Source organism: Chaetodon auriga, chromosome 24, assembly GCF_051107435.1.
Source record: "Chaetodon auriga isolate fChaAug3 chromosome 24, fChaAug3.hap1, whole genome shotgun sequence".
Classification (NCBI taxonomy): Eukaryota; Metazoa; Chordata; class Actinopteri; order Chaetodontiformes; family Chaetodontidae; genus Chaetodon; species Chaetodon auriga.
This window is the reverse complement of record NC_135097.1, coordinates 2134322-2161805: the sequence shown is the minus strand read 5'-3', so window position 1 is coordinate 2161805 and position 27484 is coordinate 2134322. Positions and strand designations below refer to the sequence as shown.

The following is a 27484-nucleotide window of genomic DNA, read 5'->3' as shown; positions in this document are numbered from 1 at the left end:
GTTTGGTTTTACTGTGACAGTGAATGCACCACAAAAACACAACATAACAGATTACAGAGGCCTGAAGCTGACACAGTGTGTGTGTGTGTGTGTGTGTGTGTGTGTGTGTGTGTGTGTGTGTGTGTGTGTGTGTGTGTGTGCGTGCGTGCGTGCGTGTGCATGCTCTTAATTGTGGGCAGTGTACTGGAAAATTAATCAAAGCAGACATTTAACACACACACACACACACACACACACACACACACACACACACACACATCCAAACCAGAATAGCTTTGTGAATAAAGTTTTATTGATAAACACAAATGTATAACTTAATTAAAAAAGAGTCATTCAGAGCAGACTGGTGATGGCGGACTGTTCGTTCCTCTGCTCTGAAAAGATGTTTCAACACTTCCCGATGCTCAGAGGATGGATTTTACTGTTTATGGTGACTCCCTGGTTCTTCCTTTAGCACAATCACAGGGAAAACATTCAGTCAAAAGCTGAAGAGAAAACTCACCCGTATGTTCACACTGTTTGCAGTTTCATATTATGGGATGCAATGAAGACTTCGGCCTCTAGGGGCTGCTAGTGCACTTTTAGACTTCAGACTTATTTCTTTGCAGGTAGAGTTTGAATATTTTACATATAAACACAGTAATAAACGCACTACATGGCCAAAAGTAAGTGGACACCCAAACGTTACATCCATTCTCAGGCTGTCCACCTGATGTTGAACCTGCTGCAGGGATTTGATGAATGAAAATGAAAAACAAGAAGTATGTGTCCACGTACTTTTGGCCATATATCATATGATATATCACCATACAATAATCAGTCTGTAATAAAACAGAATATTTAGAACTGAATAAATACAGGATGAAAAGGTAAAACTAAACATCAGCAGATGGATATAGCGTCGCATCGCAGAGTCACACCGCAGTGTTTCTCAGTCCGGCTGATTGGCTGCCTGCAGATGAAGACGTGGCCTCTCGTCCTCTTAGTGATCAGTGTGTTTGTACTGCAGGCTCGTCCCATGGTGCAGAGGCAGCGTACTGTTGGAGAGAGAGCCAGAATAACACCAACAACACAGGCAGGACTGGAGAGACAGAGAGAGAGAGGGAGGGAGAGAGAGAGGGGGAGACAGAGGGGGAGTTTGATTAAAGGGGTACTCCAGCGATTTAGTATCGCACTTACAAAAATGAGGGAGACAGATTTAAAAAGAACAGAGGCTGAGATGCTCCGCGAACACCCATAATGCATCCCTCGCTCTCTGGTAAACGCCTGTCTTTGCCCCATAACCGTTGAGACAACCCTGATGACATCACTGTGATGTCATCAGGGTTGTTCTCTCAGACTTTAGAAAACTCCTCCAGAGCCACAGAAACCCTCACAGAAGTGTTTTCACGGGCAGGCGGACTCCTCATGGCGAGCAGACTGACCTTGGTGCGTGAAGTCGGTGGAGTGCCCCTTTAAACAGACCGTCACTTCCCACAAGTCTGCATCAAAGATCACGACCTCTCTGTGTTTAGACGTTCGTCACTCTCTATCCTCAAGATATTTGCAATCCCAAAACATTTGATAGCGTGTTTCCCTCTGTGACTCCTTTCCTCATTCTCTTCTATCTATGTCTCACGCCCTCTGACCCAGTGACCTCACTGTGATGTCACGCCGGAGCAGCAGAGGTTCACAGCTGCTCGGACAAACAACCACAAAGCACAGCGACGTTTAGTTTTTACCTTGAAGCAGTTCTTGAACTTCTTGGAGACAAAGTAGAGGATTATGGGATTGATGCAGGAGTTGATGGTCGCCATGTTGATGCTGAAGTAGTCGAGCACCAACAGGAAACTGCAGACCACAGAAGAAGAACACGCAACGTCAGGAGTGGAGGAAGTATTCATTCAATCTGCATTTCACTAAAAGTACTGATGCAACACTGTGAACATAAACCACTACGAGTAAACAACGAAAGCTTTACTGAAGTGAAACTATGTACTGACAGCACAGTGTACTTAATGTAAAGTAAAAAGAAAATTTTGATGAGAGCAAATATTCCTGTAATGTAAAATGACTGCAGATGATTGTAAAGCTGCAACCAGAGACGAGTCGACCACATGAAAGAAGACATGTACAATGAACGCTGTGTGTTTTCCTTTGCGCTGTGTGTGTTTCTACACCTACTTGAGCAGTTCGCAGCGGTGAGCGTCGTGGGATTTGTAGACCGTCCTCTTCAGCAGGCGACTCAGATGAAGAGGAAACCAGCACAGAGCAAAGATCAGCACCAGGCAGAACACGGCTTTGGCCACTTCTCTGCGCTGCGGAGAGAAACTCGCCTCAGAAGCCGACTTGTGTATTAGCATGAAAAATGGCCGCCCTGTGTGCGTGTGTGCGTCGGCTTTACCTGTTTCAGGTGTTCGCTCAGTGCGATCCTCAGACTTCCCTTCTGGTGTCTGAGCATCTCACAGGCCATCAGGCCGTAGAAAACAGCAGAACAGGTCAGCGGCACGCAGAAGTAGAAGCCAAACAGCCACCAGTCCTTCGCATCCCGGTAGAACTGGAACATGGAGAACACCTCTCAGAACATTCTAGAGCCGTCAAGGTTTGAACTCCAGAGCCTGTCCAAACGTCTCTAGAACACTTGATAACAATACGACTCTTCAGAAAATCCAGAATCTAGAACAAAAATCATTTAAACATCTCTAAACGTTTCATTCAGAACCGTTCTGAGATTCAAATTCTCTACACGCGCACAAACATTTTCTCACGACCTAAAGATCCTTTTTTCATTTTCTGTTCTAGAACATCTATACCTACACAGAACCTCACAATACTCTAGAACTAATAACGACAAACATACAGCATGACATCTTCATCATTCTAGAACCCCCAAAACAACCCTCACTGAAATCCTCCAAACTGTCGAGAACCTTGAACTACCCTCGTACAGTCACTACAAGCCTCGTCACCTCCTGGAACATCTGGAACATTCTGGAATGGATTAGACCTAAAAATCAGAACCCTGAAATGATTCTTGCACAGCTTTCCCTTCTAGAACCATATTATTATTCTAGAACCACCTGCCAGAACCGCTGGATCGTAATCTTAGTTTGGAACAAGCAGCTCGTCCGTAAACTCAACCGTTACATCAAGCGTTGAAGTGGAATACTCAAAGTCTTTGTGGAACTGAGACAATGTGGTAAATATTTACTGACCGCAGTTAAAATGATTTGAAAAAACATGACTAAATACTGACAGCAGGTCAGCTGACCCAGGATGGGTTTTGAGTGGCCGGGCAGACGGGACTGTTTAGACTCTTGACCTGCAGATATAAACAGGAACTGATGTTCTAAACTGCCCGAGTTAAAGAGACCTCGCCCTAAAACACAACAACAAAGAGAATGTGGAAATGGACCAAAGAGTCCATTTATGTCCCCCACAGAGACCAGCCATCACACAGACGGGTCAGGGTTTAAGCCCCCCACCCACTCTACGCTTTCACCCACTCAGCTATAAGCTATGTTACTCCTCTTCATCGTCTGAGGGCAACTGATGATTTCAATCCATCTTACACTGAACTTTTGATCACATGCAAAACATAATGTACCAAAAAGAAATCATGCAAGACTCAACACAACACAGTGACATGTTTTTATGGCACTAAAATAATGTTTCGTTACAGGAACGCTGACGTTCTTCATGGATCTGTTGCACATTGTACTGTATGGAACCTGTTATTCAGAGAGCACGAAGGCTTACAGCACACAAACACACACACACACACGACCACACACACTCACGGTCATGAAGGGCGTTTTGGGCTGCAGCATGCAGGTTGTCATGGTAACGTTCTTGTAGTCGAAGGTGACCATGTCGAAGCCGACGGCCTCCGGCACGGCCAGCACCATGGACAGCAGCCAGATGACCACGATCTCCACCGCTGTCAGCGTGGGAACACCTGTGCCCTGCACCCGCGACCAGGACGCCACCGCACGATACCTGAGCACAAGGGTAGTCCTTTCAGTTAGACTGTTACTTCACTGATCCCAGTGTGGGAAATTATTCAGATTATTACAAATTCAATTATTACTGCATCGTGTGTATTATTTCATGATTTTATATCGTCGTGTGTCACCTGTCCACACTCAGAGCGCACAGGTTGAGGACGGTGATGCCGACCGAAGCTTTCTGCAGGAAGGGAAACAGCTTGCAGAGGAACAGACCAAACACACTGTCTGCAAACGGCCACCGCATCGCCAGGAGCTGCACACACACACACACACACACACACACACACACACACACACAGAGATTAACATAGCATCACAGTGTCTGAGTGTGCATGCATGTTATCAGTGTCAGCGGGATATTTTAGCTTTCATTATCAGGCTAACACTCAACCTCCTGACTGAGACACACAACATGCACTGCCAGCACAGGAAGCTGTTTTCTACCCATAGTGCATCTCTGCTCCTGTGAACTATTTTCCAGTCTTACCAAGTGAAACAACAACAACAATGGAGTGATGGTGAAAAATGGAGATGGAAACAGCTTTCAGAGAGGAATGATGAGGAACCAAAACCAGAATCACGAGCATAAAAGTGTTTTTTACAATGAGATCAAACGTAGGTCTAAAAATACACTTTTATTTTATTTTGTAATATCCAGTTTGGGCATTGGTTATAATATACTAAAGCTCTGTACCTTGTAGACATTGATTGGTATGTCAATGGCGATGTATATCAGGTCTCCCAGGGCCAGACTGGCTATCAGAGCATTGGGTCCATTCCTCATGCTTTTATTTTGGTAGATAATCCTCAGCAGGGTGGCATTTCCAACGATCCCCACAGCAAATATAAGACAGGACAGCACTGTGTTGATGTACTTGAAGGCTGTTTTTATTGATGTGTCCTGCAGGCAGCGAGGGGGCGTCACCGGGCGCACATGAACCTCCATGGAGGAGTTGGGGAAAGACGAAGGCTTTCTTTCAGGTTTGAGTTTCAGCTTGCTCGTGTGTTTTGACTTTCCTTTTTCCAGTGAGGACGGGGCCTTGTTCAGCGTCTCTTGCACCAGATGTGTCTCTCTGTCTGAGGTCCGGATGAGATGATCCAGCTCGGGTTCAAGAGGAGTGTCAGTGCCTTGGAAATCAGCCAAGTTTGACATGAGGTCTGACGTCTCAGACGGCTCTGATGAGTTTCTGTGGCAACCAACCACGTCGATGAACACCAAACACCAGACAACCAGAAGCACAGTCAGCATCTTGGGCATGGAGGGAATTCTGGAACCCAATCTGGGTCCAGTTCTGGGTCCTGCTTTGATTCCAGAACCCTCTGCTGAATCCACTTTTGTGTCTCCAGAAACCATCCTGGTGACTGCTCCTGAACCCACCGTAAATCTAGAGCAAACCTTGGAACCTGCAGTATTTCAGGAACTTGCTGTAGCTTCAGAACAAATTCCAGAACCCTGTAACATTAGAACCCACTTTAGAACCTGCTCCTGTTACAGAATGTCTTCCTAAATCAGTTCTAGAACCTTCTCTGATTCCAGAACCTTCTCTGAAACCCCACTGCTGTGACTCCAGAAGCAGCTGGAGTAAGTTTTGGAGGCTCTAGAAGATCTCCAGGTCGAGGTCAGAGTGGAGGTGCTGGAGGTTCTCAGAGGAAAATCTGGAGAGCAAGAAGAAACCAAAACAGGGGATTGATTAGCGAGCACACCTTTGCAGACTGAAAGAAAATATGAGATGCTTCTTAAAATGTCAGTCCAGACCTGAGGTGGTTCATTTCCAAAACATCTACTTTGATTTACTGAAGCGAGTTCTCGTTTGTCTCTTTGCAGAAACTGAAGCAGAAACTACACTGTTTCAGTCTGTGAGTCTTTAAAGTCCAACCTCATAGTTTAACATGAAATATGGGCTTAAAATAAACCTTTTCAGACACAGAACTTAAAACACTGCTTGTTTCAACTCGCTGTTGAATGAATGCCCGTTTTCATTTACGCGCCGCTCTCTGCTGACGCTCCATGATGTCTCCGTCGTGGTAAAAATTGGACACTTCCCTCAAAATTCAAAGATGCGTCAGGACGAATGTTGAGAAATGTTGAAAGAAAGAGAAAATGTAAAAAAATCTCACCTGTTTGGTCTTCCTGTCTTCTGTCGTTAATTAAATCCGTCCAAATGAGAGCAGAAGAAGAAGACTCTGCTCAGTGCAGATAAAACTGCTGAAGTCCAGCTGATAGAGCTCAGGTTTTGCTCTCTCTCTCTCTGATAGTCGTAGATGCTCGCACGCCCACACGACTCTCCTATCTGTCTCCCCCTCCTCCTCACTTCTCCCTCCTCTTTTCTCCTCCTCCCTCCAGTGTCTTCTTTATCTGTCATTCGCTGTCTTCTCACACTTTCTCTCCTTCTCTCCCTCCTTTGTTGCTCCCTGTCACCTCCTCTTGCCTCCTTCTCCTCTTTCAGTCAGTCGTAGTGGAACATCTCGTAAACACTCTTGACACGAAGCGACTCTGAACTTTTCCCACTTAAGACTTTGTCTATAAAACCATGTTGTGGAAATTGAGGCAGTAAAATTTATGACTGCATTTAAACAACAAATCTGACTTTACTGGGGTGTTTGAACAGATTCCAGACTGAATTTATTGTCACAGTTTACTGAAAACCATCTTTCTGTCTTGCTCTTTCTGATTTAAACATGTTTCAGCAAAGACTTCATATCTCTGCTCTCAGTTTCCAACATTTAAATGTCACTAAAACCATTAAAGCATTATTTTTCTGTTAGTTAATAGACTTACGGCTTCTGCTGGTACACGTCTGGTGTAACCAGTAGCTTATGGTGGCTAATGTTAGCAAACTTTAGCTAGATATTACTATGTAAATGACATTACTCAGAGTGATTTTATAACTCTTCTGTACTTGTGTTATTTTTACAGTAATATTGGTCTTCAGCATTATAAAATTTAGATTTGCTTTAGGTTGACATGACAAACGTATTAGCTAGCAGCTGCTTGTATATCTACATAACAGCATTAGCATCCTTTTGGAGTCGTGTTTGCGTCCACCTGGTGAATGTAAGTCCATGTTCACACTGCTTTTAGCTCTGGTTTTGGTCTCCACCAGCTCCTAAGAGAAATATCTGGCTGTTTGGCAGCGAAATGCTCCACGACGTTCACCAGCTGGTAGCTAACTCTATCCAGTGCTACTTGCTGCTGGTCAGTTGGCGTCCAGCTAAAAACAGATGAATGGTAAACAGTCATCGTTCACCCATTCACACACACATTCAGGCTACCATCCAGGGCGCCACCTGCTCATTAAAGAGCGATGACCATTCATGCACAGCATCAAGAGCGAGAGCAAACCGGACTGCACACATTGTCACACAGTCGTTTGATCTGCTACTGTAAAAACTATTGATTAACCTGTGAGCTGATTTGTACCAAACTGTTTCTGCAATCAGTGTGAAAGAAGTTACTGTAGTCCACCATCTTTGTCCAAACAGGAAATGAGATATGAGATGATGTGATTATTTTTGTTGTTGTTTCGTGAGATGAGCCGCTGTCCATGACGCCGTTTAGGTGTAAACGTACGTCAGCGAAGTGCAGTCTGGGTTGTTCCTGAGTGGAACGAGTCCGTGTTGTGTTTGCACATCTGTAACACACGTGTGCTCATCAGACCCAAAGCTGCTGTGACCTCTGACTTTCTCTCAGACTGATTCAGTTTAAATCCATCCGACCTTTGACCCCAGAAAGCTCTGATTCCCTCAATGTCTCTGCTAAATTTGGTATTTCAGAGAAGTCGATCTTATCTTAGTCACTGAGTGTCATTAGAGATATGTGGGCTGTGTGTGTGTGTGTGTGTGTGTGTGTGTGTGTGTGTGTGTGTGTGTGTTGTTGGTTTGTTAGTTACAGTAAATACAAAGATAAACAGATGACGGCTCTACGTGACTTGAACCATGCAGGCAGATAACACGCACGCACGCACGCACGCACACACGCACACACACACACACACACACACACACACACACACACACACACAAGGCATCAGTTGATTGTGACTTTGAATGTGATGCCCAAATCTGAAACCATTAAACCATTAACAGAGTTCCTGCTTTGTTTACATCAGTTTGGAGTCTTCTTCTTCTACTCCTTTATTATCGGTATGATGCATTTTATGCCATTTTACTGCACTTGTGGCCAAAATCTTCACAGATTTCCTTTAACGGCCCACCAAGAGACACAAGACACTTTTGAAGAAATTAAATAAGATATTAAGTTAAACATTGTGTGTAAATAATTAGCTTTTTTTTTGCGTTAGTCTTTCCTGAATTTACTGCAGAGATGAAGTGGAGATATATTGTTCTCGTAAAGAGTGTTTGTTAGAAGCTTTTCATCTGAAGCAGAAACTTCTTAACGACGCCTTCTCGTCAGTGTGTCAGACCACCAACTCTGTGAACTGCAGTTATGTTATTAGTCTCCACCAGTGAAGTATAGTGGTCACAACGTTTCAAAAGCACTGCTGGTTAATGGAGAAATTACACTTGAAGCTAATTAGAACAAGTCTCATTTCACAGCAAATCAGACCCAGATACTGAGAGAACATGTAACACTGTCAGGAAACAGCCTCTGTGTCTCAGCTGCTGCTGATTTCCACCCTGAACATGAAACTTTATTAGAAACTCTTTGAAGACACAGAAACACTTGAACCACCACAGACCCAGTTTCCATCCCTGCAGTGGTTTGATGGAAAAGTTTCACTTAGACGACCTCCAACATGTGAAAGAAACGTGTGTTTGTACTAAATCCTGCTCTGTGCTGCCTCAAGTTCGGCCTTTAACATGTGTTTCATGACGATTCAACTGTGTTTCATTTAAGTTTGTTTTTCTAACTTTTCATGTTGGTTTTTTTGGTTGTTTGTAATGCGTCTTGTCCGATATTCTCTGAAGAAAGAGTGTTTCTGAAGAAAATGAATGACTCTTGCTGGACCTGCGTGTCTAATGAAAGCTGAATGAATGAATGTGATAACATGACTGATGAAATGTTGTGTATGAAATGTTAATGTGATGTTAATCAGAACTGATTAACTTTTGAAGGTTTTAGTCATTATAGTTGCCTTTTATGCCTCTGTTAATGGTGAAAATGCGCTCTCGTATCATCTGAATGGAACCAGGCCGCGGTGTGGAGTGAGCAGGGTGTTAGTGTTGGAATGCGGCCTTTCTGTGTTGCCGAGCGACGGCGTAACTCCGCTGGCAGGTAGAAACTTTGAAGGCGAAGTTTGTTAAAGCTGCGGTGAGTTTCTGTCACTGTCGGCGAGTGTTTTGGCTCGTAGTACCGTTAGAAAGCAACACAGGCTTGTAATTAGAGTTTTCGGTAACAAATAAAGTTCGTAAACTTCGTTCGAGGCCGCGAGATTTCGCGCGTGTTAGAACGGTTAACTTGTTAGCTTGTTATAGCAGCGTTAGCTAGGCTAACAGTTAGCTTAACTTTAGCGCAGCTAACTGAGCTTTAGAGTTTGTTGGCCTCTTTTCAACAAGGTAACTTAATATTTTGGAAGTTAACAGGAAGATGACCTGTTCAGAAGAGGGTGTTATTAACGGGGAGACACTGCAGGTGAACAGGGTGACGAATTAAAGTTAACAGATATGATCATGAAACGTCGCCAGTTTCAGCCATATCTTGATTAATGGATGGAGTTTGCTCAGATCAGATGCTCAGATGCCTCAGACTGTCACAGTAGTTATTATTTGTTGTTAACCTGAAACTTAAACTTGTATGAAATGGGAGCTGAGCAGCAAACACAGCAGTAAAACATATACTGTATATATAAAAACACCAAAGCATATGGACGCACTGCCCGTGTGATTTTAAAATGAATCACTGAATGAGATCAGGAACAATTATCAGAAATCAGATATGACATAATAACTTCAGAGGATGTTTGTCACGCTCACCTCTTCCCTCAGCTTGATTGACAGGTGAAGATGAGCTCAGCGGCACAGCGGCACGCCAGCCTGTTTCTACCAGAGATGATGACCAGCAGGAGGAAGAGGAGGAGTACTCAGCACAGGTACAGAGTACACCTGCAGTACTCAGAGTAACAGTGGTTAGAAAGAAAGAAGGTTATGATGAAATACAGGAGAATACTGCTGAGTGAACACAAAAAAATATCTGTGTGTGTGTGTGTGTGTGTGTGTGTGTGTGTGTTCAGCAGGATGAAGCAGGAGGAGGAGCCTCTTCAGACTGGATGGGCATCAGATAAATGGGATCAGACCCTCACCAAGGCAGAAATTACACTGTGAGTTCAGCAGGTGGATGTTAACACATCGAGTTCAGATTCATTTCTCCTGTAATCTAGTTTGTTTTTGTTTTCTTCTCATTATTCTCCGTGAGATGGCAGTGACACTCGTATACTCAGGCGTGGAGGAAGTACTCAGGTCCTGTACTGGACACCACGCTGCTAAAATACTCTGTTATACTTTAAGAACGTAACTCAGAAGTTAAGCTGCTCACTGCAGAAAACGGTCCCCAGCTGTTCTACTGTGTTAGATCAATAGATTATTCTGACTAATGCATTCATGTGAGAGTAGATTTTACTGCTGTCGCTGGCTGAGGAGGAGCTCATTTTCAACTATTAGTATTCGTGAAGTAAAAAGTAGAGTATTTGCCTCTGAGGTGTAGCGTAGAAGAAGTAGAACGTGGCATGAAAAGATGTGTATTACTCTTACAGTACATGTACTGAGTTACATTCCACCTCTGTGTACATACAGTGCAGGTGAGTGTTTTTGGAGATGTCAGTGGTTCTTTGCTGGAATGTTAAAAACATGATGTCCTTCCTCCTTCAAAGCTGTTTATCTGTGTAACATGTTCTGAAAAACTTCATGTTCGTTGGAGTGACTTTGTTGTAATTTAGACAGCAGACCCGGATGTTAAAGGCTTTAAGTGCTTTGTTGTGATTAGATTTCAGTTTCACATTGAGTATTCAGTGTGAACCTTCAGGTCCAGACGGACTGTGAGCTCCCTGGTAGAGGTTAGTGCGCCCTCTGCTGGTAAACAAAGTCATAACCTGCAGAGATCCAGGTGAAACTTTCGGCTCGATGTTTTCACTGTGATGATTTTCCACGCCGAGCTCTGCTGTTCATCCCTCCGTTCCTTATTCATGTTCTCTTCACGCTGCTCTGTTGTCTCCAGGTTCAGGAGCAGCCTGAAGCAGAACATCTGTGTGGAGATGCTTCGAGAGGGTTTTCACAGGTATCTGACCCTCCGTTTGTTTTCACTGCATCAGTGATCATCAGAGCTGATCTTCAGTTTTAGGAGATACCAACTGTCATTAAACTGCTGATAAATGCACGGACACATTCGTGTGTCTTCATTTCACATTTATCTCTTGAGAAGTTGCATGTTTTTGTCTTTATGAATTAAATTATTGACTTCATATAAGTAAAATTAACATATGAAAAACCGAACATTTAATTTTGTTTGAAATGGTTTTATGAGCTATTTTAAAAATGCTCTAATGACCATTAACTCCAGTTTTATGACTAAGATCCCCACAAATGTTCTTTCCATCGAACTGAACAGAACTTATTAACTCACATTTGGAGGGTCTGGGCTTTGAGTACAATAAATTATTTCGGTTAAGGTTTGAGGTTTGGTTTTAGTCACGACTTCACTTTAACAATGAGCCACCGTTTTACTGTCGAATGTAAAGCATGATGTCGTTTGTAGTCCAAGTATGAATCATTAATGAAGTCAGGCTGCTGTCAGACTATTAGCCACCAGCTGGGACTGTGATGCTGCCACTCACACTTTAATGGAAACAGACTGATTCATGTGGACTTCAGTCAGAATACAGATGTTTTGATTGGCTGTTTCTGCTCCCAGTGCTCATTTTAAATGAATCACTTGTCGACACTTTGTCCGTCACTTGTCTCTCCTCTGTCCTCTCTTTCCTCTCTCTGTCCTTATGTCTCTCTCTCTTTCTCAGGTCGTTCTCAGAGCTCTTCTTCCTGCTGAACTCCGATCAGGATCGGAGGGCGGCGGCTGAACCGGGTTCGGATGTCAGACTGCAGACTCCGCTGGACGAGCAACGGGACAAACTGGAGACCATTAGACTGCACCTGAGCCGGGCCGAGCAGGCTGAACGGACCGGTGCGCGCACACACACACACACACACACACACACACACACACACACACACACACACACTCCCATTACTTATGGTGAGGTTTAAAGTAGTTATATTAAGTGTGTTAGTCTGATAGTAAATTTAGTAAATTTCAGGATTTTCTAATTGAAGTTTTGTTATTGAACTGTGTGTGTGTGTGCGTGTGTGTGTGTGTGTGTGTGTGTGTGTGTGTGCGTGCAGGTTCCTGGTGCACGGTGTGTGAGCAGCGTCTGATTTTAGGTCAGTACTTCTCGGCTCCGGAGGATCTCTGGCTCAGTTTGCACTTCTACCACAGCTGTGCAGACAGAGAGCGAGAAGGAAGCTGGAGGCCGGCCTCCGAGGCCCGGGCGTGCATGGCCGAGCTCTACCTGCAGCAAGGTGAGCAGTACACACACACACTGTACAATAGAGTCCACAAAACTCTGAGGGATGGACATGGGAATGACTGAAACACACATTATTATGTTTGCAGTAAACCTCATTCAGACTGACTTGATGTTCCCTCCAGGTGAGCTGGAGCAGGCGAGGCAGCAGGCAGAGCTGTGCGTCAAGCAGGCAGAGGACGGCGGCTGGCTGGACTCTGCTGGGCGGCCCCTGAGGCTCCGGGCCCGCCAAGCACTGTGGAGGATCTACAGCCGGCTGGCCGACGCTCCGCTGGACGCCGCGGACTACAGCGAGGCTCTGACGCTGCTCCACAAGGGCCACAGCATGGCCGCTGAGTGTAGGTACACACGAGCTGTATGTACATAGGCTGAAGACAGGAGGTGTGTGTGTGTGTGTGTGTGTGTGTGTGTGTGTGTGTGTGTGTGTGTATGTGTGAGAGAGTGAGGCAAACTAATGAGAGCGTAGAAGCACACTCACACAAACACAAAACAGCTTCAGTAAAAACAAACACAAAGAAAGCAGCATATTGATGCCGTCTTTGCATTTATTAATATAAGTGTTGAAATAGTTTGTTTAGCTTTAGAGAAAATGTTCTCGCCCCATAAATGATCAATTAATCCTTCGGTTTATGAAAACACTAAGAGCCTACAGCCATGCTGGCAGCTAAATGCTAACATGCTCACAGCCTCTAAGTGCTAGCATGCTAGCATCATTAGCTGTGAACACAAAGTGCCATCGAGGTAAACTTGGACAGACCTTCAAAGAAATGACCAAAGACTGAACATCAGCAGAGTTCAGCGTGTCGGTGACTGACGTCTGTTTCAGCTGAAGACAAACACATAGAAGGGGAGGCCTCCTATCGGCTGGGCCTGACCTATCAGAGCGCAGGAGACCATGACGCTGCCAGACAGGTGCGTGAGTGTGTGTGTGTGCGCGTGTGAAACTTTCCTTTACACATTTTAACTGCCACAAAATCTCATGAAAAGACCAAAACCAACAAGTCAGTGCTTTCTGACTTCACTCATTAACAATGGGTCATACAGACGTAGTTTCACTTTTTAAAGGAGCGTTTCCAGCAGCAGGACGGTGTTTGTGTGTGAGTCAGACTGAACTACAGTGTGTGTGTTCATGTTAATGAAGGAACGTGTCAGCCAGAGCAACAGTGTGACTTGTTAGTACGATTGTTGGTTTTAGTCTCTTCATTGGATTCGTCCGTCCGTCCGTCTGTCCGTCTGTCCGTCCGTCTGTCTGTCTGTCCAGTTCTTCAACTCTTGCATGCAGATTTACGGCACACTGCAGGACGTGGACGGGCTGGTGAAGTCCTACAAGGCTATGGCCAAGTCTATAGAGAGGTACACACACACACACACACACACACACACACACACACAGACATATGTGTTGTGAAAAACAAAACTACATTTAGAAAATTGCAAAATTTGCAGTAACATTATTTTTTACATGTGAGTCCATAAGCAAACTGTCTGTTTCATTGTCCATGAATCTATCGGTGCCTGACAGTACAAGGGTTTAGTGTGTGTGTGTGTGTGTGTGTGTGTGTGTGTGTGTGTGTGTGTGTGTGTGTGTGTTTGTGTGTGTGTGTGCGCGTGTGTGCGTGCATGTGTGTGTGTGTCAGTGGGGGAAACTTACACGAGGCAGTCCAGTGTTTGGAGACGTTAGCTGACATCTCCCGCAGCAACGGGCTGCAGCACCACCTGGCAGACGCCTACCTGCGTCTGGGCAAAATCTACTGTGCAAAGGTATGAGACACACACACACACACACACACACACACACACACACAGGGATCATTAACCATTGATAGCAGGCAGTCCTTTTGATTGACTATCAAAAAGTTGCTTCTGTCAGTCGAATAATTGAGCTCTCATCAAAGGACGAATGCTGCCATTATTTTTTACAAATTACCTCTAAAGTGTTTGTTCCCAGCCTCGTCAGCTCGTTGAACAAATATCTTCACACAGTTTTATTTTACTGAAGCTGTTTCTCAGTGAACTGTTGTCTCAGAATCCCTCAAACAGCATTTGGTGGGTCCTCGTGGTTTATTGACCAGTTTCTCTCTGTAGGGTCAGAGTCAGAGAGCCTGCGAGCTCTTCCTGCAGGGTTACCAAGCTGCCTCTGAGCTGGAGGATGTGACTCTGCTGCAGAGAGCACAGGTACGTCTGACATGAACATGTTAAAGATGGCGACGGGAAAAAGACGGCCCTCGTCTTTTTCAGGGTTTCCTCGTCACCGGTCGCCCTGACATTCTGTCTGTGGCTCTCAGGTGTCGGTGGCCGTCGCTCGTGCCCGCTCCCTGATCAGGAAATACAGCGCTGACGTGGAGGCGGCCTCGCCCGGCGCCCTGCAGCGACTGCTGGCCTGGAAGGAGGCCAGGGTACGTCAGGAAGTCGGTACAGAGTCTACAGACGACAGCAGTACTGCCTGGTACTGACTCAGTATCAGACAGTGGTACTTTCTACAGTACATACACATAAAAGGTACATGAATCCTGAGCAGAGCTGTTTGATATGTATCATATATACACTGTAAATGCAGCTGTGGCTCAGGAGGTAGAGCGGTCGTCCACCAATCAGGAGGTCGGTGGTTCAATCCCTGGCCTCGGCAGGCCTTCACTCACTCAGTGATCAGAGGTAATCTGGTCTAATCTCATCTTTCAGCATGTCTTCACGCTGCGTGTCGACACGACAGTAACAATGAAAAGTACAATATTTACCTCAGAATTGCAGTGAAGAGTAGAAGTATGAAATCCAAATACTGAAGTGCAGTACAAGTACCTCAAAATTGTACTAAAGTACAGTACTTGAGCAAGTGTACTTAATTACTAAAATGCTAAAATAAATCAGTGAACTTCTTTTTTTTGTATAATTACTTAATTGATTAATTAGCATGTTAGCATTGTCATTGAGAGGATGTTAGCATGTTGACGTTAGCATTTAACTCAAAGCATTTTTTGGTCATTTTTTACTTTGATAACATAAAGTTTGGCAAACAGGAAGTGTGTGGGGAGGGGGCAGCATGCAGCAGAGACCCCCAGCGGTAAAGACCTGTTGACCCCCCGAACACCCCGTGAACACAAGAGTCTCCCAGCAGCCAGTGCACAGCGTGGAGGTTTGACATGTCTGACTGTCTCCCAAACACTTGAACGCAGCGTGATTCCGTCGTTAGCACAGCTGAAAACAAACCTCATGTTATGGAGGAAATTACAGACGACGTCTGCTTTGAGGACGCTCCGTCCACCACAGCTCCTGCTTGTCTCATCATTAGCAAATCAACACAAATATAATGATCTCATTACAACTCAGCATGTTTCAGACCATATGGACCAGCAGCAGTCGGTCCCTGCTGTCCTTCAGCTGTGCAGACGTTTGTCTGCTGAGCACAGCGGAGGAAAGGACGAAGAGGAGGAGGATGAAGGTCTAAACGTCTTGTCACAAAGCGAAAAGAGAGAAATGGACAGACAGGAAGGAGGAAACAGGCCTATGTTGTTTAAACCCACTGAGTTTTTACTGAATAAACACAGAATAAAATGCTTTAGAATAAAAGACCATGAGAAGCATTTCTTTGTCTCACTGCCATAATTTACTGTTGACTGTTGAATTACAGAATCAAAATGTGCATGAATTAAAAAACATGCATGATAACAGAAAAATAACTGTACTTATGTTGGAAAATTATAATCAATAAGCCAGTGTTCTTTTAGAATTCTTATAATTTGCACTTTTGTATTTAAGTACATTATTTAGACACATTATCAATTCAAAGGACTGTGTGTGAGCACAGTTGATAAACTCTTTCATTATTTCTTGTAAATCTTTGGTTTAACTCTTTGTTTTGTTTTTTTGTTTTGTTTGTTTTTTATATTCTTGGTCAACAATGTGAGTATTTTACCGAATCTATAAGTAAAGTTTGTTTACATTATTCAGCTAAAAACACATGATTTATTCATCATTTCATAAACTGATAAATAATCTCTATGTTTTATTGTACGGTGTGCTCGTGGCGCACACGTGCCGTTACCTGCGTTACGGTAACTTTAAAAAGCCGCTGCGCCTCTCCTTCCGTCTTTACGGCGCGCTGTCGCCCATGTGTCCGGAAGTGGTTCGGCTTGTTCTTCTGTTTTGTGACAGAAAAAGCTCCAGTGAAGCAGCCGAGGAGTTGTAAAACTTCGGTCCGGCTGGTGAGACGGGGGCCGGCGGGGTTATCCGGTGAACCCCGGAGCTGAAACATGGGCCTGTTGGCGAGCGTACGGAAGGAATGGTTCATCATCGGGATCGTGCTGGTCATCTTATCGGCCAAACTGCAGCCCAGCGTCGGTGTCAGAGGAGGTGAGTGTGTCGGAGTTTGGGAACTGCCCGGTCACTTTTCAGCAGGTGTTAAACGTCGTTTCAATCTGAAGTTCACAAAAACAACGTCCGCATGTGAACACAACTGTCACCAGATGCTGTGTTATTTTAACTGAGAGCTTAGTACTTTTGGGACGTCGCTACCAGGCTTGGAAAGAGTTTCTCCTCTTTCTCTTTACTGTTAGTTTATGGCCTCTCATGATCTCATAGAGGAAGACTTGAGACCTTTAATTAATCATTCACAGGGACTGAAGAAATCGGCATGGGATTGTTTTAACAGTTAGGATTTTACTTTGAATAAACGGCCAACTTTTAGACTTTGATTAACTCCGTGTCGCCCCGCGCGCCAGGACGAGGACTGTAGGAATTACAAGAAAATGAATCAAAAATGTTGAATTTCTACTAAAATACGTCTTACTTTGTGTATATGATGTATGCCGAGATAAACTTTGACACTTATTTTCTATGTTAACATATAGATTATCGGTATTATTAATGGGTATGGTTGTCAAAAAGGACGGTGACTGTAAATTCAGGATTTTCTAAACGGAGTTTCGTTAAACACGTTCAACACGTAAAAGATGGAATGACGCGCTGGTGGGTTCTCCTTCACAGTGGCTCCTGTGTGTGTGTGTGTGTGTGTGTGTGTGTGTGTGTGTGTGTGTGTGTGTGTGTGTGTGTGTGTAACATTACCTGGCGCTGTAATGACACGTTGCATTCAGCAGTAACGTCAACACACACGAACACACCCGTCGGTTGGATGTCACTCACCGCAACGCGCTCTCGTGTGCGCGTGCACGACACACGTCACATCTTTGGATTTACTGATGTTTGGCAGACGACATGTCAGATGTGTCCCAGGAGCCTCACCTGGCCTGTGAGGCGGCTGGAGAAAGCCCGTAGAAATCAGCTGAAAGTGAAGTTTGTGGTGGAGATAAAGAAGTTTTATGACGGCCGTAATTTCTCTGGCAAACATGGTGATCGCCTCTGATAAGTTCACTCAGTGTAACCTGTGAGAGACAGCAGAGATCCGCTCAGTCACACCTTCACATCTTATCCTGGAGATTAGATAAACGCCTGTGCTGCTACTGTCAGGATGCTGCCTTCAGGTGCTCCTCGTAAACTCCCTCATCAAAAGCAGACAGAATGCATGTCCGTGTGTGTGCAGAAGTGACACTCTTAGTATTTTACAGGACAGTATTTCAGTGGTGGTGTTGTTTTTATTGGACCTTCATTTAATCACATTGTGACAAATTTCATTTGGCTTCATAATTGTTCACCTGTCAGGACACTTGGCTGCACCATAGCATGATAAAAATGTTTATTATTTTCACTTTGCCACAACATTCATGTGTGCTCTGCATGTGACTGGTGGGTTTTTCCCGCTCTCCCCTCTCTCGTCCCTCTCAGGTCCACTGAAGCCAGAGATCACCGTAGCATACGTCGCTGTCGCCCTCATTTTCTTCAACAGCGGCCTGTCGCTGAAAACAGAGGTGAGAGGGGTCAGAAACATGGCCGCCAGGTAACAGTGATGGAGGCGGATCAGTGCGAGTGATGGGAGTGTCATTGTCTCTGCAGGAGCTGACCAGTGCGCTGCTCCACGTCCGGCTTCACCTGTTCGTTCAGTCCTTCACGCTCATCTTCTTCCCGCTGGCCGTCTGGCTGCTGCTCAGAGTCCTCGCGCTGACCACCATCAACCAATGGCTGCTCAGAGGGTAGGATGACTGTGTGTGTGAGTGAGTGAGTGACTGTGTGTGAGTGAGTGTGTGTGAATGGCATCCTTTATTCAAGGCCCTGCCTCACTGAAGGACGAGACACAAAGACCCACATTCACTGCTACTACAGGCCACGGAGTGTGTGTGTGTGTGTGTGTGTGTGTGTGTGTGTGTGTGTGTGTGTGTGTGTGTGAGAGAGAGATACAGGTCCCTTCCCCCTAAAATCAAAACAGTTTTTGAATTGGCTGAAATCAGGTTGTCATTGAACGCAGCTGCAGTGGTGTGATGACGCTCCACACCACATGGGGGCGCTGTTGAAGTCAAAGATTAAAGAGGAGGCAGGGGGAGTCAGCAGGGGTGTCTTCACCTTATTTCTTTTCTGTCAGCCAGCAGGCTTCTCTCTGCTCCTTATGTAGAGACTGAGGGTCTACGGCCGTGCTAGCCTCACCTACGCTTTGAGCTAAATGCTAACATCAATGCTAACACGCTGTGACGGTGTTAGCATGCTGACGTTTAGCAGTTCTGTAACATCACCTGAGCCTGGAAAGCATCTATTAAAGCTGGTTTTATTGCTCCCTCACATCCTGTTGTTTCAGTCATCAACGCATTTTAATTGTTGTTGTTGTTGTTGTTGTTGTTGTTGTTGTTAGCCTAAATGAAAGTGCCCATGTGTGAGCTTCAGACCGTGACCTCTGACCTTTTGAAGGAAGGGGCCGGAGGAAAGAAAATGTTCTTTCCAGCAGAAACAGATGATGATGGTTCTTTCTGCTCACCCCCTCCTCTTCTTCATCCTCCTCTTCATCCTGTGGCTGTGGTTGCCTAGGTTACAAACGGTGAGCTGCATGCCCCCTCCGGTCTCCTCTGCCGTTATTCTCACCAAGGCTGTCGGAGGCAACGAGGTAACACACACACGCACACAGGCACACGCACACAGGCACACACACACACACACACACACACACACACACACACACACACAGACACACACTCCTGCTAGCAGGTCATTATCCTCCAGTGTTTGACAAATGGTGTAATATTGAAAAGTAATGAGCAGTGTGCTGGCATGTCGTCATACTGACTGTGTGTGTGTGTGTGTGTGTGTGTGTGCGTCCAGGCTGCTGCCATCTTCAACTCGGCGTTTGGAAGCTTCCTGGTAAGACACGGTGAATGTGGAGTTTTGGTGGAGTCGAGCAGTCATGAATGTGAACACTCTAATCGTCTTTCTGTTCCGCAGGGAATCGTAGTGACTCCGGTCCTGCTGCTGCTCTTTGTGAGTCCACGTCTCCACACAAACACACACACACACACACACAAACATCACACACAGCATCGTTATTCTCCAGCTCAAAGGACATTTTGAGAAATACACACAGACTCCACTCTGTGTCTGCAGAGTGAATATCAGACCAGCAGCTTAGCTTAGCTTAGCTTAGCTTAACACAAACACTGGAAACGGGTGGAAACAGTTAGCCTAGCTGTGTGTTAATGTCAAATCAGTCCAACACATAACTGTCAGGGACGCAGTGAACTGAAACTTCTTCCTGAACCTGCATGAAGTGACTCGTTGGCTGTTTGAGGGCAGCACAGCAGAACTCTGACGTGTGCTTCACTCTTCCTCCTCCAGCTCGGCTCCTCATCCTCCGTTCCCTTCAGCTCCATCTTCTCTCAGCTCTTCATGACTGTGGTGGTTCCACTGATCCTGGGTCAGGTAGGAGTGTGTGCGTGCGTGCGTGCGTGTGTGTGTGTGTGTGTGTGTGTTAAATATATGTCTGTGTACTAAATCATTCGTGTTTCTGTGTGTGTGTGTGTGTGTGTGTGTGTGTGTGCGGGCGTGCGTGCGTGCGTGTGCAGGTGTGTCGTAGGTTCCTCAGGGAGTTTCTGGAGCGGCGAAAACTTCCCTTTGGCACCGTCAGCAGCGCCGTCCTCCTCATGATCATCTACACCACCTTCTGTGACACCTTCAGTAACCCCAACATCGAGCTGGACCCCAGCAGCCTGCTGATGGTCGTCCTCATCAGTCAGTATGAGTTTGGACGCCGTTACGATGCTTTACAACAGTTCACACTCTGGATTTTAGCTCAACATTAAAATGTGTCGCTCGTCTTTTCTCTGCAGTTTTCTTCATCCAGGTGAGCTTCATGGTGCTCACGTTTGCCTTCACTAGCAGGTGAGTCTCCTCCTCCTCCTCCTCCTCCTGCTCCTCCTCCTCCTCATGTGTACAGCAGTGTGATGTGTCTCATGTTCAGACTGTGGCTGGATCAGAGGTCAGAGGTCAAACCCCCATTGACTTCCTGTTTGTCTCTGCAGGTCAGGCTCAGGATTCAGCCCTGCAGACACCGTCGCCATCGTGTTCTGCTCCACACACAAGTCTCTCACTCTGGGTAGGCGCACACACACGCACACGCACATGCACACGCACACACACACACACACACACACACACACACACACACACACACACACGATATTCTGATCAATGTTTTCCTGATATTCAGGAGAAACCGTGAAGTCGGTGTTTCTTTTAAAACCGTTTTTTTCTTTTTTTGCACTGTTAATAGAAACAGACGCAGAGAACAGATCAAAGAAGAAAATATGTTTCATTGCTGGAGTTTAATATTTTCTTTTCCTGCCAGTTTTCACCTGAATCTGAGGGACGAGACTCTGGAGTTCAGAAGAAAAGCATCAAAACACGAGAAATATAAAATGTCATGACATAAAAATATGTACATTTATCTCTGTGTGTTGTATCCTCTGTCTGTCTCCGTCTGTCTGTCTCTGTGTCTCTGTCCGTCTGTCTCTGTCTGTCTCTGTCTGTCTCGGTGTGTCTGTCTCGGTGTGTCTCTCTGTCTGTCTCTGTCTGTCTCGGTGTGTCTGTCTCGGTGTGTCTCTGTCTGTCTGTCTCTGTCTGTCTCTGTCTGTCTCGGTGTGTCTCTCTGTCTGTCTCTGTCTGTCTCTGTGTGTCTGTCTCGGTGTGTCTCTCTGTCTCCAGGTATTCCCATGTTAAAGATCGTGTTCGAGGGCTACGAGCATCTGTCTCTGATCTCGGTCCCTCTGTTGATCTACCATCCAGCTCAGATCCTGCTCGGCTCCGTTCTCGTACCAACAATCCGCAGCTGGATGACCACCCAGCAGAAGGTACACGCACACACACGCACACACGCACACACACACACACACACACACACACACACACACACACAGCGGGTAGGACTCCATCACTCACCTTAACCTCCCTTCTTCCTCCTGAGAGGCGGCTGCGTTCCATTACTAACCTCTTCACCTTGTCTCCTCTCCTCCAGCCTAGTCTGTTGTTGAGATAGGGCCGCATTCCAACACTGCTGCCTCGAGTGAGTAGAGAACTGACTCCGAAACAACTTAATTTAGTGATTTAATGGAGAAGAAATTCTTCTTTTTGCTCCATAATTGGAAGTGCAGATCTGATGTGATCATGTGACCTTGTGACGGTGCGTCCAGCAGGCGGCTCTGAGCATCATGTGATCTGATCGATTAGATTATTTGGTTATAACTCCTCACATTTGAACTCAAAGTGTTTTGTAAACACGCTCAGAGTGCAGCGGCTCCCTCTGCTGGCCGGAAAACACTCTGCAAGAGTCACCTGCTGGACTCACCTGCTTCACTTTGACCCAGAACCAGAACTGGTTTGATGGTGGTGGGCGTGATGAGGAGGAAACTGATGCCAGACAATAACTGTAAACCCTGAATCATCATCAGTCATCTAGACAATAAAATATACAAACAAACATCTGGAATCAATTATTATTGATAATAACGTTTTTTCAGGTCATGAGACATCAGAAGATTATTAAGATGCAAAAGCAGCAACGAGTCCAGTTTGGATTTGACTGCAGTGTTGAATTTACTGTGATGCTCTTTTATTTGTTAAATATCATCATCAGCTGACTGACTGAAACCGCAGATCAATCGATTAGCTGATTTTTAAAAAACTGAACAAGTGTTTAAGAAATTTATCAATGGAAAAAAATAATCAATAAAATAATCAATCGATACATTAAGAAAATAATCAATGTATCTGTCTGCCTAAAGAACCTTTGAGGAATCACAGATGATTTGTCACATTCAGCTGCTGGTGGCGACGCTGGATTCACTCACCAGACTCCCTTTAAAAAAGTCTCGTTTTAGCAGAAGTTGTCCGTCACGTTTCCTTCCTCTCTCAGACTCCTTCGCTCTGCTTCTCTCTGTTCAGGCGGTGAAACTGTCAGCTGTTCAGCCCGTCTGATGAAGATGAAGTTAGTGTTTTCTTCTGCACCGCGTGTGTTCGTGCTGTGATGGAAACGGTAATACGTGCCTTGTTACAACCAATCAACAGAGACCTCAGCCAACGGAGGGGACGGGGCGCTCAGTCGCCTCGATGTTCTCTGTTTCTGCGCCATAAAAACTGATATTTCTTATTTCCATCTTATGTATTCTTTTGTATTTAAAAGAATCAGAAGTTTTATTTTTATATGAAATACCCAAAAATTCCTGCAAAAAGAGGTCAGCTGTTTTATTTTTTAACAAAGGGAGCGTTTCTTTTGACCAGCAGCACCTCCCAGCAGGAACAGGAAGTGTGGAGTTACTGGGACCATTCTTTTTTTATTTTTCTTGCTCTTTTCTACTTTTTTCTACTCTGTTTTTCTTCTCGCTGTCACTGCCGGAAAGTGTGGACTCGACTTCCATTGATGCTGAAATCTGTATGATCTGATTAATATAGTGTCATAATGACAAATGTTTCGGTTTCTGACGCTTTCTAAAGTGACGGTTGTGCTTGTTGATGAAGAGCAGTCCTGTGAGGACACGTTTGAGGGGATGCTGTCAACAAATGATCTTTCCAGATGATGAAGGCATGACATGAACATTGAGGATGGGAGTTTACAGGCTAAGGCTTCATCATCATCCTCTGCACATTCTGCACGTCACTCCTCTTCAGTTATTCACACATTCACTTCATTTGTTTTTATGTCTTTGTCTTTATCAAGTTCCTGTCCACAACATTTGCCGTACAAGACAGATTCTGACTAAATATGTTGTTCACAACTATGATCTGAGCCTCTGTCGAGCAGATGTTATCCAACACAGTGAAGAGTAGAAAAAAGGTTAAAATTGTTAAAACTGCATAAAATATTTAGAAGAATGAAGATCTACACATACATCTAGTATCAGTCTGACTGATGCTGACAGTCACATCACTTTGCTGATATCCTGTAGGTTGTTTGCAGATGACGTCATGTTACTCTTTTGTTGTGGCGTAAACAGCAGATGGAGGGCAGGAAGTGATTTTCTGCATCGGAAACCACAAGGAGCTTTTATTGAATACCAAAAGTTGTTGTTCATAAAGGTGAAAAATGCAAGAAATCGACCAAAAAAAACAGTGAAAAAAATGTCTTGCTAACTGTCTGCGGTTGGGAGGAGCCGAGTCTGATAACTGTAGGAATGGTGTAACTTTAGCTATTGTTTTAAGTCCATGGTGATAGATTTAAAGTAACAGCTACAAGCATCACGGCTAACACTTGTTAAATCAGCATTAACGGTTGGACATCAGACAGCTGAACATAAATAACATACTCGTTATATTTGTACTAGTTTTGCAGTCCTCGTCTGTAGTGGTGTTTCACTGGACCTTTGCGAGAGGTTAACGGAGCAAACATAGCGTTGCGTGATTTTCGTACCTTTCTCTCGCAATTTCCTCTGAAGCAGCACAGTAAGAACTTCCCTCCATCTCGTCCATTGCAGTTTTCACTTCCTGCCCTCCATCTGAATTTAAAGTCATGTGGCTGCAAACAACCAATCGATCACCATCATGTTTTCCCTGAAGACTATATTTGTGTTAGCATGCTAACATTTGCTCATTAGCACTAAACACGACCCTGTGAGATTTCACAGGATCAGTAAAGGTTTTGACCCACTGGGGGCGCTATGGGCACCATGAATGTCTGTGCCAAACACCATGTAAATCCATCCAGTAGCTGTTGAGAGAGAGGATTTCAGTCTGGACCAAAGTGGACCAACAGTTTATGTAGCTACGAGCAGGGTCGTGGTAACTGAACCCGACTCAAAAACAGTTTGGACGCTGTGTAAAACATAGATGAAACAGGATGTGATGATTTGCTAGTTTTTATTGACATCTACTCAAAACAGCACAAAGACAATGTAACACCTGTTTGGAACATTCCACAGGTAAACAGGCTGATTGGTAACAGGTGAGAGCATCATGATTGGGTAAAGGAGATTACTGCATGGACTCAGGAACACTTGACAGTGAACACAAGGCGATTGCAAATTCTGTTTTTGTTTAGGTTTTACACAGAGTCCTAGAACCAGATCACCCTATTCACAGGGCTGACCGTGAATGTATCACCATCACAACCAATCAGAGCTCCAACACTTGACATCCATCAGAGACTGGTTCTCAGTCCATTCACACCAGGATCACAGTATTTTTAGCTCATCTGTGACGTCTGTGGACCAAACTGACACACGTGTCTGCAGAATGTACAGTAGAAGGATGTGACTTTGCTCGGGGGCGTCCTCGCTGGTCTCACTGTCTCTCCTTTCTGCTGGTGTTTTGTGTCAGTTCAGTTTTCCAGGACCTTCTTGTTTGAGGGCTCCTGTGTGACGTTCCTCCTGGTCATGTTCCTCGTGAGGATCACGTGCACCTTCGGGCTTCTTTGTGCTGCATCTCCTGCCCCACATCTCTGGGGAAACTGTCCACGTTGTGCTGCTCTGTGGTGCACAGTTGACATTCAGCGCCAACGTTGTAGCAACATGGACTGTGAGGCGCTGGTGTTCGGGTGTGTAGCACATCCAGCTTTTATAATCCGACATTAGTGATCCTTTTTTTTCAATCTGTGACCTTAAATCTGCAGTAACTTACATTTTTTTGGCCACTTGGGGGCAGTGGAAACAAGTTGTGAACACAACACTTACATTTTCAGTTATAAGGTGAATTTGTTAGCAGTCAGTTGCTCATTCGCACGTCCAGCAGCTATGAAGCAACATTGTTTTAGTCGTGTTTGTGTCCACCGCATGAATGTAAGTTCAGTACTCGCTCTCTTTAAGCTCTGTTTTTGGTCTCTAGGACTTAGCAAGCAGTTCGTCGCTTGGTACTGAACAGCTGCCTGTTATGGCTGAAAGCGACACTATGAGAGTGAACCAGAACAGCAAAGTTGTGGTCGGACGGTTAAACGATGACCTGAAACTCACGATAAAGCTCCGTAAAGCTGAGGGAAGCTGCCGGGAACGTTTTAATTGAAACTAATTCAGGGACTTTGCAGAATCCTCTAATATCGTCTAAAGTAAAAAAGGGAGTCACGGTTTTACTTCAGGCGCTCCACACCGAGCCAAAGATGTACTTAAAAAGTCTTTATTAGTTAGCCTCTAATGTCATCGGTCTGTCTCTCAATGAGCTTGTCATTTTTTCTGAATGTACAGCATCTTTGGCGGCGCTGGTGGAGGAGGCCCTGACAGCTCAGGCTTGTTGTATCTTCAGTTACCTTCTTGATGCACACGAGAAGCAAACAATGAGCACCAGCTTCTGTCTGGTTATGCTGTGATTGATTTGCCAGAAGTATATTTTGGGAGGAGGGTATGTGTGGGTCTGTTCTGTTTCTTATAAATAAATGTATAAGGAATTAAATCAGCTTTAAAAAACATGATTTTTTCTGCATCACACTGACTTCACTTGCCACACAAATACTCACCAAAAGCAGAGCAAAGTTTATCAGGACTCTGTGCTTCTTTTTGTTTCTCTGCGCTGCTAAAAGGACCACATATTTGTTGGCTTTGTCGTTACACAAACATAAACTCCTGCACAGTTTGCACGCTAAAACCAGATTTTGATCTGCACCTCTAGAGACCGCAGTGCCTTGAATTTGTTCTTACATGCAATCAATGCTCGTCTCTATCACACAATGTTACACCTCAGGGCCAGTTTAGATACAGAAAATATGCAGTGAATCTTTGTATTTGTGGTCTGTTCAAACTGAAGAAAAACACTTGGGGAATTATTGGCAGTTCATTCATTTCGCAGCTCCAACTTTTTTGGACAGATGGCTCTTCTCTCACATCATTTGGATGAAGTAATGATAAAGACTGTGAAAACCCTGCCAACAGACCTTAGAGGCCTTGTGCCACTTCTAACACACGACCAGACCCACGTGGTTTGGAATGACTAGACAGCCAGCACTGCCGTCCATGAAGCCTCATGCTAAATAAAGAAACACATGATGTATACCACTGAAAATATGCTGTATTATTAAGTGCATCCACATGACAATTTACAAATAGATGAAGTAGTATTGATTAATATTAGTGATTAGCAGTTTGAAATTGACCTCTTTGGTGGTAAGTACATGTACGTCACTGGGATAAAATACTAATTTCAATGTGCATTTGTAGGAATTGGTTAGTTACACCTGTCAGCTAAATCAACATGCAAATCCTATATAAATACAGTATCTAACCATACAATCATACAGCTGGACTTTCAGCATCTGTCACTATCATCACATGTTTATACAGTTTCTTTCTTACTGATGCATGCTAGAAACGAACGGTGTCGCCTGTCATCCCAGGCTTGTCTGTAAATTTCATAAATCAGGAGGCAGATTGTAGCTTTAGCTCTCCGAACGTGTTAGAGGCAGAAATCTCTGGAGGAAGAATTTTTAGCCAAACACATTTTCTTGATCACAAGTGAACAAGATCAAAGCTCCTGCTGATGATTGCCAATGAATATTACAGTCTACAGTACAAAAGTGGGTGAAACCAACTACAAGCAAATAATTTTGATTTAGAGCGCTGATGTCCCAAAGTTTATATTTTGGCCTAATTGTGGCACTAGTCAAAAACTACAAAGTCTGGCCTGATG

At 44.7% G+C, this 27484-nt stretch overlaps 3 protein-coding genes across 4 annotated transcripts; 2 read left to right on the top strand and 1 right to left on the bottom strand.

The window, feature by feature from the left end:
* Window positions 1-276: 276 nt before the first annotated feature.
* On the bottom strand, window positions 277-6265 carry LOC143317048 (endothelin receptor type B-like). Of its 2 annotated transcripts, none has more exons than XM_076724978.1 (8): window positions 6108-6264; window positions 4684-5645; window positions 4115-4242; window positions 3780-3978; window positions 2384-2536; window positions 2164-2297; window positions 1722-1830; window positions 277-1081 (listed from the first exon to the last, which is right to left on the bottom strand). In XM_076724978.1, the coding sequence occupies exons 2-8, from the start codon at window positions 5341-5343 to the stop codon at window positions 983-985; spliced, it is 1482 nt and encodes a 493-aa protein (XP_076581093.1). In that variant the 5' UTR covers window positions 5344-5645; window positions 6108-6264; the 3' UTR covers window positions 277-982. The 2 variants fall into 2 exon arrangements, with proteins under 2 accessions (XP_076581093.1, XP_076581094.1); XM_076724979.1 differs by having other exon boundaries at window positions 279-1037; window positions 6108-6265.
* A 2934-nt stretch (window positions 6266-9199) lies between these two features.
* On the top strand, window positions 9200-15019 carry ttc29 (tetratricopeptide repeat domain 29). Its single transcript, XM_076724980.1, has 12 exons — window positions 9200-9261; window positions 9936-10039; window positions 10184-10267; window positions 11161-11220; window positions 11957-12120; window positions 12339-12515; window positions 12646-12858; window positions 13347-13432; window positions 13782-13873; window positions 14158-14281; window positions 14606-14695; window positions 14806-15019. Exons 2-12 carry the CDS (start codon window positions 9954-9956, stop codon window positions 14971-14973), a joined length of 1344 nt encoding a protein of 447 aa, XP_076581095.1. The 5' UTR covers window positions 9200-9261; window positions 9936-9953; the 3' UTR covers window positions 14974-15019.
* Window positions 15020-16649: 1630 nt separating this feature from the next.
* On the top strand, window positions 16650-26802 carry slc10a7 (solute carrier family 10 member 7). Its single transcript, XM_076724997.1, has 12 exons — window positions 16650-16867; window positions 18296-18378; window positions 18464-18600; window positions 19424-19499; window positions 19715-19753; window positions 19835-19870; window positions 20225-20308; window positions 20452-20617; window positions 20716-20767; window positions 20908-20981; window positions 21590-21735; window positions 22826-26802. Exons 1-12 carry the CDS (start codon window positions 16768-16770, stop codon window positions 22856-22858), a joined length of 1026 nt encoding a protein of 341 aa, XP_076581112.1. The 5' UTR covers window positions 16650-16767; the 3' UTR covers window positions 22859-26802.
* Window positions 26803-27484: the final 682 nt, after the last annotated feature.